Source organism: Anolis carolinensis, chromosome 2 (assembly GCF_035594765.1).
Source record: "Anolis carolinensis isolate JA03-04 chromosome 2, rAnoCar3.1.pri, whole genome shotgun sequence".
NCBI classification, from domain to species: Eukaryota; Metazoa; Chordata; class Lepidosauria; order Squamata; family Dactyloidae; genus Anolis; species Anolis carolinensis.
Window position 1 is genome coordinate 235,536,388 of NC_085842.1, and position 13,389 is coordinate 235,549,776.

Consider the following 13,389-nt stretch of genomic DNA (forward strand, 5'->3'; position numbering starts at 1 on the left):
TCTGTCACTGCCTCCACGTTTCTCCCTCTATTTGCCAGTTGTCAATCGGTCTGGTTGCCATGATCTTGGTTTTCTTGACGTTTAACTGCAACCCAGCTTTTGTACTTTCTTCTTTCACCTCAGCTCTTCCTCACTTTCGGCCATCAGAGTGGTATCATCTGCATACCTAAGGTTGTTAATGTTTCTTCCAGCAATTTTAACTCCGGCCTTGGAATTGTCAAGTCCCACACGTCGCATGATGTGTTCTGCATACAAGTTGAATAGGTAGGGTGAAAGTATGCAGCCCTTCCATACTCCTTTCCCAATCTTGAACCAGTCTGTTGTTCCGTGGTATGTTCTTAATGTGGCTACTTGGTCTTTATACAGATTTCTCAGGAGACAGACAGGGTGACTTGGTATCCCCATACCACCAAGAACATGCCATAGTTTATTATGATCCACACAGTCGAAGGCTTTAGAATAGTCAATAAAGCAGAAGTAGATGTTTTTCTGAAACTCCCTGGCTTCCTCCATTATCCAGCGGATATTGGCAATTTGGTCTCTTGTTCCTCTGCCTTTTCTGAACCCAGCTTGGACATCTGGCAACTCTCGCTCCATGTATAGCTGGAGTCTGCCTTGCAGGATCTTGAGCATTACCTTACTGGCATGGGAAATAAGTGTCACTGTACGGAAGTTTGAGCATTTTTTAGCGTTTCCCTTTTTTGGTATGGGGATATAAATTGAGTTTTTCCAGTCTGCTGGCCAATATTTTGTTTTCCATATTTGCTGGCATATGGCATGCATCACCTTGACAGCATCACTTTCCAAGATTTTAAGCAACTCAGCTGGGATCCCGTCGTCTCCTGCTGCCTTGTTATTAGCAATGCTTCTTAAGGCCCATTCAACCTCACTCCTCAGGAGGTCTGGTTCTAATTCACTCACCACACCGTCAAAGCTATCCTCTATATTATTATCCTTCCTATACAGATCTTCTGTATATTCTCGCCACCTTTTCTTGATCTCTTTAGCTTCTGTTAGGTCCCTGCCATCTTTGTTTTTGATCATGCCCATTTTTGCCTGAAATTTGCCTCCAATGTTTCTGATTTTCTTGAAGAGGTCTCTCATCCTTCCTATTCTTAGTCTTAGTCTTCTTTCACTTCCATGCATTGCTTGTTTAAAAATAGTTCTTTGTCTCTTCTGGCTAGCCTCTCGAATTGTGCATTTAATTGGGCATATCTCCCCCTACCGCTGTTTCCTTTCACCTTCCTTCTTTCTTGGGATACTTCCAGTGTCTCAGCAGACAACCATCTTGCCTCCTTGGTTTTCTTTTTCTTTGGGACGTACTTTGTTGCTGCCTCCTGAACAATGTTGTGGACTTCTATCCATAGTTCTTCTGGTACTCTATTTATTAAATCTAGTCCCTGAAATCTGTTCTTCACCTCCACTGCATATTCACTAGGAATATTTGTGAGATCATATCTACTTGGTCTGTGTATTTTCCCTATTCTCTTTAGTCTGATTCTAAATGTTGCAATAAGAAGTTCGTGATCTGAACTACAGTCAGCTCCAGGTCCTGTTTTCACAAACTGGATAGATGTCTGCCACCTTTGGCTGCAAAGGATGTAGTCAATCTGATTTCAGTGTTGACCATCTGGTGAAGTCTTATGTATAAAGCCGTCTTTTAGGTTGTTGGAAGAGGGTGTTTGTTATGCACAGAGAGTTTTCCTGGCAGAATTCTATCAGCCTACGTCCTGCTTCGTTTGGTTATCCCAGACCATGCTTACCTGTGATCCCGGTTATCATTTGACTGCCCACCTTAGCATTCCAATCTCCTGTAATGAGAATAATGTCTCTTTTTGGTGTGTTATCCAGTAGGTGCTGCAGATCCTCATAGAACTTACCTAATTCTGCTTCTTCAACAGCTGTGGTTGGGACGTATATTTGGATCACTGTGATGTTAAAACGGCTTGCCTTGAACTCGAATTGAGATCATTCTGTCATTTTTTGGTTTGTATCCAATCACTGCTTTCGCAACTTTATTATTAACTATGAAGGCTACTCCATTTCTTCTGTGTTCCTCTTGTCCGCAGTAGTAGATCTGGTGATCATCTTTTGTGAAGTGGCTCATTCCAGTCCATTTCAGTTCACTGACTCCCATAATGTCTATCTTTAATCTTGATATCTCACCAATAACCACGTCCAGTTTGCCCTGGCTCATAGATCTTACATTCCAGGTTTCTATATTGTGTTGATCTTTAGAACATCGCATTTGTCGTTCACCTCCAGCACCGTCGGCCTTCCTTTCAGCTTTGAGCTAACTGCGTCATCACATCTGGGGCTAGTTGGACTAGTCCTCTGCTCCTCCCCAGTAGCATTTTGACCATCTGGCCCTGGGAGTCCTATCTTCTGATGGCACAGTGTTCTCTCACTACTTCGCAGTTCACTGTTTCGCGGTTTTTCAATCTATATATATAAAAGGATAAAAAAAATTCAACCTAGGACAAAACAACAAAACTATACATCCCAGAAACACTAAACTTGGCAACACAACCCCTCATCCATGCCTCTACGTTCATACAACAAAAAGAAAAGAAAAACAAAGTCCTAATTAGAGGGAAAGGAATAATTGTTTTTTATCCAATTGCTGCCAGTTACAAGGCTAAACTCTGCCCACTTGGTCTCCTAGCAACCTACTCAGCCCAGGGGACAGGCACAGTTAGGCTTCAGGCCTCTTCCACATTGCTTATAAGATACAGATTATCTGATTTTAACTGGATTATATGGCAGTGTAGACTCAAGGCCCTTCCACACAGCTATATTACCCATTTATAATCTTACATTATCTGCTTTGAACTGGATTATCTTGAGTCTACACTGCCAGATAATTCACTTCAGTGTGCATTTTATACAGCTGTGTAGAAGGGGCCTCATATAATCCAGTTCTAAGCAGATAATATAAGATTATAAATATACAGTAGAGTCTCACTTATCCAACATAAACAGGCGGGCAGAACGTTGGATAAGTGAATATGTTGGATAATAAGAAGGGATTCAGGAAAAGCCGATTAAACATCAAATTAGGTAATGATTATACAAATTAAGCACCAAAGATCATGTTATACAACAAATTTGACAGAAAAAGTAGTTCAGTGCTCAGTAATGCTATGTTGTAATTACTGTATTTACAAATTTAGCACCAAAATATCACAATGAATTTAAAACATTGATTACAAAAACATTGACTACTAAAAGGCAGACTGCGTTGGATAATCCAGAACACTGGATAAGCAAATGTTGGATAAGTGAGATTCTACTGTAATATGAAATAATTACTGTGGTAATCCAGTCCAACCCAATCCTGCCATGGAGGACACAATCCAAGAATGCCCAACAGATGGCCACCCAGCCTCTCAATAATAGGAAGAAGCAGAAGCAGAAGCAGATGCAGAAGCAGAAGCAGAAGAAGAAGAACATACAATCATAATGTTAGGAGATATCCCTAAGGATCATCCAGTTCAACTTCCTTCTACCGTGCAGGACAACACAAACCAAGCACTCCTGACAGATGGCCATCCAAGATCTGCACAGTAATAATACAAATCGAATCATAGAATCAGACAGTTAGGAGAGACCCCTAAAGGCCATCCAGTCCAACCCAACTCTGCCATTGGACGATACAATCCAAGCACTCCCAACAGATGGCCAGCCAGCCTCTCAATAATAATAATAATAAGAAGAAGAATAAGAATAAGAATATCATACAATCCTAAGGTTAGCAGATACCCCTAAGGATCATCCAGTTCAACTTCCTTATGTCATGCAGGAGGACACAATCCAAACACTCCTGACAGATGGCCGTCCAATATCTGCACAATAATAATACACATCGAATCATAGCATCAGACAGTTAGGAGACACCAGATGGCCATCCAGCCTCTACATAATAATGATGATGATGAAGATGATGATGATGATGATGATGATGATGATGATGATGATGATGATGATAATAATAATAATAATAATAATAATAATAGAAGCATAGAATCCAAGAGTTTGGAGAGACCCCTAAGGGCCATCCAGCTCAACCCTTTCTACTATGCAGCGGGACACAATCCAAGCATTCACAACACAAGGATAATGTATAAATACTATACAATACTACACAGGGACCTAGACCCCCTCTACCCTCACCACTTTCACAGTACACAAACAACCAAATGCATTCTAAACATAAAGACAACCATACAACAGACATTCAATACCACCACTACCTCAACAAGTTCTCACCAACACCACCGGACAATGCCACAGCAAGTAAACTCCAAAAGACTATTATAAAGCATAAAAATTACAATTTACAGCTAAGGAAGGGAGGAAGGAGAAGCTGAAGGGAGAGAAAAGGAACCCAGATGGCAATGGGAGGAGAAGGAGGCAATTCATCAACATACGATTGGTTGATAAAGACCTAAAATAGTGTATAACTACTAAAATAATGTATAAATATTGAAATAAATATAGCGTCCCTACTTTGCGGATTTTCACTTATTGCGGGTGGTCCTGGAACCTAATCCCAGTGATAAATGTACAGGAACACTGTATACCGAGATTTCTCTGGTTGTACTGATCCAAGTAGTTTCATGGCAAGAATACTGGGGTGGGTTGCCATTACCTAAGCAAAGGTTTAGGTCTTACTAACTCATCCCAAATACCAGGTTCATAACTTAATTTTTAAAATCTTTTGAATGTTTTTGACGTTACTACAATGTAATATGTTCTTAATTTATTTAACTATATTTTTATTTTAAATTGTTAACTTGTTTAAAAAATGTAGGCCACCCAGAGATCTTTGATATAGAGCAGGTATACATACTTTAAGAAAAAATGAGAAAGGGAGAGAGTAGGGATTTGCAGACAGAAAGCTAGCTATGTGGTGCAGCAAGCTCAGTCCACTTTGGATCTGGTTCTTCCAGCCATAAATTCTGGGTCTGTTTATTACGGTCTGTATCCCTAGATTGAACTATCCCTAGGTCAGTGTCTTTGGTCTGTGAATACCTTATATAGGTCTGTATCTGTGCTAAGCATAATTTCAGAACTTTTGGAGATTTTGACTTCTCCTTCCTTGTCCATATTTAGCTGTCCCACTTCTCTCCTTTGAGATTTTTCTAGTGATTATATTTCCTTTCTTCTCTATTCCAATTCATTATTAGGTTTTCATTTCTTCAAATCACGTGAATTATTCTCTCTTCAGTTTTTGAAGAAGAATGGCTCTGAAGCCTTTGTACTAATGGACCTACCATTCTGGGCACCTAACAAGGCATTGTTAATCATTCTTGAGTTCTAGTGTTTTTCAGGATTATCAGTACAGACTGGTATAGTGAAGGGGTTATGTTTGTTGTTGTTGCTGTGTGCCTTTATGTTGTTTCCGACATTGCAATCCCATGGCGATCCTATCATGGGGCTTTCTTGGTAAGATTTGTTGAGGGGAAGTTTACTTTTGCCTTCTTCTGAAGCTGAGAGAGTGTGACTTGGCCAAGGTCACCCAGTGGGTCTCCATGACCAAGCAAGTTTTCAAAGTGGTCCTCAGAGACATACTCCAATGCTCAAAATATGCTACCATGATGGTTCTCTTACAGTAGAGTAGGTTGGAAATCCAAAGTGGACCGTTGTAGGGCTTCCGTGAAAAATTTAAAAATTTGAATCTAAAATTAATTTTAAATTAAAATAAAACCACACGAGAGCAACTATTTGATTTAAAGTTTCCATAATAGCTATTTTGTACTACAACTATTTCTGTCAGGTATGTAATTAATGGCTTCACATTTGAACGTTTTATTTGCCATCTGAACAATAGTGATTCACACAGAGTTTTCACTTTTTCCCCTTTCTTATACAGTTTTTGAGATAAAAAACATTTGGGATATTGGAATATTATCCATATTAGATGTTATATAATGTCTTATATATTGGGTAACATATTTGAATGAGCATGAAATTATCTAGAATATACATTATAATTAAACAAGTAAGAGGTAGAGCTAGGGTTCCATGGAAAATAAATGTCTTCCGTAAGGTTCCTTGAAAAAGTTTGGGAACCACTGATTTAAAGTATTTTATAAAATTTTCTTCAATTATTTATGTGTTTATAGTACATCGATATTCCAAAATCCAAAAAAAAATCTGAAATCCAAAACACTTCAGAGCATTTCAGATAAGGGTTACTCAGTTTGTTTTTAGAAGTTATAGTCCAAGTATGAATGTGTTTTAGCAATAATCACTCGATAACATGGGATCATTTTGTTTGACAATATACATATGTAGAACAGAGGATTAAAATCTGCGTACATCAAGCAGCTGAGCCATTCTGTAGCAATTGAATGCTGAAGTGGTTGTTTAAACATAATATAAAATCTAAACTACTTTTCCCCACTGTGTACTTTATTAGGGCCACTAGCATGGATCTTAAGTGTGCTTTGGAAGAATGTTCAATGGCACTGAATTTATTTCTAAACAACAAATTCTCAGAAGCTCTGGAATTGCTTCGTCCATGGTGAGTCTGTTTTCTTTGCAGAAGGCAGTACAGGAAGATGTTATGAGACATGCCATCTGGTAGCCGGAGATTAATTCAAGGCTCTGAATATACTTGTTGTTGTTGTATTCTGTTTCTTTTCCTGTCCCAAAACAAGTATTTGGTAACTGTTTCTTTAACCCCCTTGAGTAACCTATATTTTTATTTATGTATAATTTGGACTACCTTACTTCAGATTTGATGTTTAATTTGTGCTCAAAGAATAGAGACACCATGCATAAGCTCCATTCATTATACTATTACACAGCCCAACCAAAAAAACCCTAACATTTGTGGTGTCTTGGTTTTTAGGCATATTTCTGGGGTTGTTTGAGGTGCTAATTCAGAAAATCTGATTGGATAGACCGTATCAGATCTAGCTTCTTAGATATGGTTATCATAGGGTGTTGTGTGGTTGGCATCTTCAGGAAACCACACAACACCCTAGTGATTCCAGCTGTAAAAGCCTTTGACTATACAGGGTTATCATGATTTCCTATGGATGAGCAGATGACAACTGGTATATGGTATATATTCTGTAGCTCAAAAGCTAGAGGTGATGGGAGAAAACCTATGCCATTTTTTAAAAAATCAGCAGGTCAAATATATCACAAAACAGGTCTAACATTTGAGACACCAAAATGTGTGTTGGCCAGTGTGTTACAAAGAAAAGCAGCTTTTTGTAGGGCAGGAGTGGGGGGAAACCACTCACTAGTCTGCACAGTATATTGATCTTTATCTTTGAAAAACATGAAACTTAAATTTTTTTGTTATTTTTGTTTATTTAATTTCAAAACAGGTCTAAAGGCAGTATGTACCACGCATTGGGTTATAGCACTATTTTAGTCATGCAGGCTGCAATGACATTTGAGCAACAGGATATCCAAATGGGGATTGCTACTATGAAAGAGGCATTACAGACTTGCCAAAAGTAAGTATGAAAAAGTTTCATGTTTTTAAAAGGTTTTAGCATTTTATATCATCACATATATGTTCATCAAGGAATAAAAGGGAGTTATATGTCATCAGAAAAAAAACCTAGAAAAAGCTGTTTTAAAATAGATCTTGGACCTATTCCACCTTGAGTGGTGGTGCCCAGAATTGCATGCACTATTCCAGACGAGAACTGACCAAAGTAGCATAGAGTGTTGATGCGGTCTAAAATTGCATTGGTTTAACATTGTTGACACATGCTTAACTTGTAGTCTAATAAGACTCCAAAATCCTTTCTACCTGTACTATTTTCAAGCACGATGCCACCCATACTGTATTTATACATTTAATTTCCCTGCTTAAGCATGATATATTATATTCATCCCTGTTGGAATTAATTTAGTCCAAGTCTCCAAAGTGAAGTTGTTATCTGAAGTTGTTATATATAGTGGTTAGTTTTGCCATTGTATGTCCATATTGGCACTTTGTTTGTGAGAGAGAGAAGAGAAGAGAATCTTGGGCTGGCAGAGTACTGTTGGGTTAATTCCCACATGCCAACGTGATTAGACACAACCATGTTTTTTTTCAATTGTCAGCCCTTCTCTGATATTATTAGGGTTATAAATAATAATATCAAAAGAAAAGATAGAAGCTAGCAGATAGGAAAGAAAGAAAAAGACCACAAATTTAAAAAGTAAAGATGCAGTTCTTCTGATGGCTGACCAGTTGGTTAAGGACACACAAAGTTATAGAATTCTGTCATGCCCATGACCACTGCCAATCATGTCTCTTATATGGAACACATGGAGAAATTAAGGAATTTTTCTTAACCTCTAGTGAGAGAATGGTGGAAGATATGAAATCAGTAAATAATAACAGAGGTAAAGATGGAACTCCCAGTACTCCATAGCATTGAGCCATGACAGTTAGTGATGTCAAATTGCGTTAATTCTGCAGTGTAGAGACACCCAAAGTCTCCTAAATTTGGTTCCGGATCCCATTTTGAAATTACAGATTCTGAATCAGAGGGTAAGCCAGGCTTCACTTTCATCAGCAGCTTTAGTTGAGCATGAGACGAGAACAAGGAAATAAGGAATTTAAAGGGCATGCCTCAACAAATGGAGTAATTGCACATACCAGAGAAGCATATGACACCACAATTTGTGAAATATGTAAAAATAAGTTAACTAATCAGTCAAGTGTGAAATTTGTTAAAAGAGATTTGCATGCACCAGGATTGCAAAATTAGTCATATAAGCAGCATTCTCAAAGTACAAACATTTGAGATGGAAGGACAGTATCAACCCCTAGAAAACAATGTCTTACAGAATGGAGATTCCAGTACCTGAGATATTTAGGAAATTAATGGAAAGTGAGTAGTTAACACCCTTAAACACTAAAAAGTTATTAGGTTACAGTCAAGAGCAGTACACTTTTAGGCATAGCTTTCAGTAGATGGAGGAAGAAATGCAGAGAGCTTTGATTCTTTAAAGAGCCCTTCTAATGGTTAAGCGAGAGAGGTCTCATGTAGTATTAATAGCATAGCACTGGCTGAAATGAACTTGATATACACTGCTGCTTCAGTTGTCAATGGAATGACCAAAGAGGTTACCAAAAAAGACAAACTTACTGGTACACAGCCCAGTGTGCTGTCCAAATCCTGTATGGTTGAATTTACCTGCTTGGATATTGAAAGGAAGGATTTAAGAGTTATGAGACTATTTGGTGGAAGTTGTGAACACTATTATGGTTTCCAAAAGGAGGTCAACACAAACTATTTACAACATAATGTGGAAAATGTTTCATGAATGGTTAAAAGGGTATTAGTATCTGTTAACTATATTGCAATTCCTGCATGACAGTATGCACAAGGAAAGAAAAGTCATAAAATATCTCAATTCAGATCCAGAAATCATGATTCTCCCAATAGACAAAGGAAGTGCCACGATAATAATGAAAACAGAACAATACAAAGAAAAAATCAGACAACTCCTGGATTCCACAACATACAAAAAACTAAAAGAGGACCCAGCCAACAAAATCACCAGAAAAACAAACATTTTGATTAAGAACTCCTCAATTAATCTTAACTTATGCTAACATCAATACAAATCAGAAGCTCTCCCTCCTAGGCTTTATGGACTCTCAAAAATCCATAAGGATTCCAGTCCACTCAGACCCATCGTGAGTGCCATTGGATCCCCCACATACGATTTGGCAAAAATTTCTGGCCACATAACTACAAAGCCATGTTAAGCTCACTACACTTTACATTAAGGACTCAGAAGTCTCAAACTTTACGCCAATGACAAACTGATCAGCTTTGATGTGAACACCATTGCACTCATTAACCAGAATTTCTAAGAAAACATCACAGTCCTGTTTCAACACTGCCTCACCACAAGCTACTTCCAGTGGGACAATGAATTCTATGAACAGAAAGATGGAGTAGGCATGGGGAGCCTTCTTATCCCTATCATAGCAAATTTTTACATGAAACACTTTGAGAAACAAGCCCTGTAAACAACATCAAAAAGCTCACTATATGGTTCCGATATGTGGATGACACTTTCACCATTTCGAGTCATTGAGATGAAGAACTAAGCAAGTTCCTAGACCACATCAACAACCTCCACCCAAACATCCAATTTACCATGGAAAAAGAAAATGAAGGAAAAATAACGTTTTCTATATGTCTTAATAACATAATAAACAACTGGGCCACACAATTTACAGAAAACCTATGCACATTGATAGATGCCTACATAAAACTCCAACCATCACCCAGGTCAAAATGGAAGCACAATTAAAGCCCTGGTAGACTATGCAAGGGCCCCTGGTGGTGGCGCAGTGTGTTAAAGCGCTGAGCTGCTGAACTTGCAGACCGAAAGGTCCCAGGTTCAAATCCCGGGAGCGAAATGAGCGCCTGCTGCTGGCCCCAGTTCCTGCCAACCTAGCAGTTTGAAAACATGCCAATGTGAGTAGATCAATAGGTACCGCTCCGGCGGGAAGGTAACGGCGCTCCATGCAGTCATGCCGGCAACATGACATTGGAGGTGTCTACGGACAGCACCGGCTCTTAGAAATGGAGATGAGCACCAACCCCCAGAGTCAGACATGACTGGACTTAACGTCAGGGGAAAACCTTTACCGTACTTTAGGGTTATATTGGCACCTGTTTCATTTAGCTTCAACCGGTAGTTTAGTTGTTTTAATTAGGAATCCTACCCTAATGTATGGGCTCTGTTAAATCCCAATAATGGTATATTGCTCTTCCATGCATCTTAAAAATCAGAGGTTGGTCTTACTGTGAAAATTTATTCTGAGGTGGCAGGTGGAGTAATTGGCATCTACCCTTGGGATCTCCCCGGTCTCAATTTTGTGTCTGGATTAGTTGTTGTTATATGGATAAAGGCCACATTTTAGCAGGGTTACATAATTTAACTGTTGCAAAGAGACCCAATAGCTGCAGCTAAAGAAGAAAGTGGTCCTGCCTAGTTTGGTTGTCAAGTGTAGATGGACCCAATTGTGGTAGATCACTCCCCCTGTCATGCCAGAATAAAACTTTATCATTAAGTCTAACCTCTAATTAACACAAATACTGTGAGGTTTTGCTGTTAGAATAATACTGGACACCTTTATGCATTGGTGCTAAGATTCGTGCAAATGATACTGTAAATTTTGCATATAGCAATACAGGCATTATGGGAATTTGTTCATGGAATAATATTTAGAGATTTGTCTGTTTGAAGTTTGCTTTTTGATGTTTCTGAGGTTCCCTTTTTTTCTCTTAGCCTCAACAAAATTTTTGTGATATATAATGTTAATGAGTCAGTGCTTTTAGTTAAAATGTTTGTCTCTTTCCCATTCATCTTAATACAGATTCAGGAAAAGAAACACAGTGGTAGAATCATTGTCCAGCTTAGTTTCAAAACAGACTGTTGATCAGCTGAGTGAAGGTAAGAAAAGCAAAGGTCTTCTTTTGAAAATTATTGTAAGTGGTGCTAATTTGGGCAAATACACATTGTTTCGCAGCGTTTGAGTGCATATTATGGTGTACAGCTTATTTTGTGTGGCCTGTACAGCTTATTTTGTGTGAAACATTGTGGGACACAAGAGCAGGAGTGTTTGGCTTTATTATCCTTCAATAGATTAAACTGCTAAAGGAATTTTAATAGTGTAGGATGTTGTTTAACTGAAAACATTTGACTGAATGTATTTGATTCTATCATTTTTGGAGGCAAGAGTTTCTTTTGGACATATTAATGGCACACCGCTCTTTTACCTTCAAAAGCTTATTTAGTCTTGTTTTCTGAATGTTTAAATACAAAATCTCTGACATGATCCCTTTTTCTTGAGTTAATTCTTATGTATACATGTGGGTCTGTTTTCTAAGTTTTTCCAAGACATGAAGTTCCTGGTATAAATTTTACCTCAGATTCTATTACTAGTTGGCCTTAGATAAACCACTGTTCTCTCAGTCCTAATTTCTCACTTATATAATGGCAAAATTGGTCTATTTTAAGATTATTTTAGGGTTTACTGTGGTATTTATTATATTTTGAAACTGCCTTTCATCCTGCAGATAGCAGACTGGTGTCCAAGAATATAATGAAAGACCTTATTGAATATTACACAAAAACAATACAATCAAAATAGGGCAGTAAATACAATAGACACGTTTGCATGAGATGTTTTGATTAACAACTAGAGGCAATGCCAGTGGACTAATAATGAAAGATAAGTTAAACCGTGTGGATCTTTCAATGAACACAAATGGTTTAAGGGCTAATTTCAGTGTTAGATGATATATCAGGTATGGGCAAACTTTGGCCTTCCAAGTGTTCTGGACTTCAACTTCCAGAAATCCCAGCCAATTTACCGGCTGTTAGGAATTATGGGCGTTGGTACAAAACATCTGGAGGGCTGAAGTCTGCCCTTGCCTGGGATAGATCTTACAGAATGAATGGGACTTCCATTCTTTCGTTCTTTTGAATTCAACCGGTCTATTTTAGGTAGATTTAATGTTGGATTTAGTAGTAACTATGGGAATGGTTTTATTTTGTGTATGGGCATTTAATCCCATTCAGTGCTATTGTAAAGATAGTAGTGATAATGTCTTTTGTATTACATCAAAGTTTTTTCTTGTTTAATAGAGGAAATGCATGCAGAAATCTGTTATGCTGAATGTTTACTACAAAAAGCAGCACTGACGTTTGTACAGGTATGTTTTAAATATCAAACAGTAAATATAAGGCTTTTAGTTGTGCTGGGATGCATTTTATTCAGCAAATTCTATTTGCCAGTGTTTCTTAAATTATCTGATGTGGGGTACCAGCAGGGTTATCTTATTTGTGCCCGTTGACTACAGTAATTATAGAGACATTCTTGTCATTTTTTCCAATCCAGTGTGTGTTTTTTAATTACAGTATTAGTCCAATATCTAGGCATAAACATTAATGTGGGTGTATATTTTTTAGGAATAAAAAGCTCATCTTAGAGCAGTAGTTCTCAGTCTGTGAGTTCCTCCATGGACAACTTCAACAGAAAGGAGGAAACCATGAAAATGAACAAAATCTGGCTACCAGTATTAAAAAACTCAAAAATCAAAGCAGTAGATGGGAAGCAACACTCTGAGGGCGGAGGAGCCCCAAGGACGGCTAATGACTCTGAACAAAGGATGCCCCCCAGGCAAGAGACAAACCTTTCCAATGCTAGTTAGGGTGATTAACTGAAACATTAACGCCGACTTCCAACTGACAAAGGACTCTTGTCACATCCTGGACTCACACAGATATATATTTTTACTTTCCTTGCCTAGTTTATCCATGCCTCACAACCTCTGAGGATGCCTGCCATAGATGTGGGCGAAACGTCAGGAGATAATACTTCTGGAACATGGCCACACA

At 38.2% G+C, this 13,389-nt stretch overlaps 1 protein-coding gene across 3 annotated transcripts in view; it reads left to right on the forward strand.

Moving 5' to 3' along the window:
• Window positions 1–13,389, forward strand: part of ttc39b (tetratricopeptide repeat domain 39B) — an 87,206-nt gene that overhangs the window by 50,209 nt on the left and 23,608 nt on the right. For all 3 annotated transcript variants that reach the window (XM_062971904.1, XM_003216438.4, XM_008103159.3), the window contains 4 exons: window positions 6,425–6,529; window positions 7,347–7,478; window positions 11,363–11,439; window positions 12,637–12,704. In XM_062971904.1, the coding sequence (XP_062827974.1) occupies window positions 6,425–6,529; window positions 7,347–7,478; window positions 11,363–11,439; window positions 12,637–12,704 (382 nt within the window). The remainder of the gene's footprint in view (window positions 1–6,424; window positions 6,530–7,346; window positions 7,479–11,362; window positions 11,440–12,636; window positions 12,705–13,389) is intronic.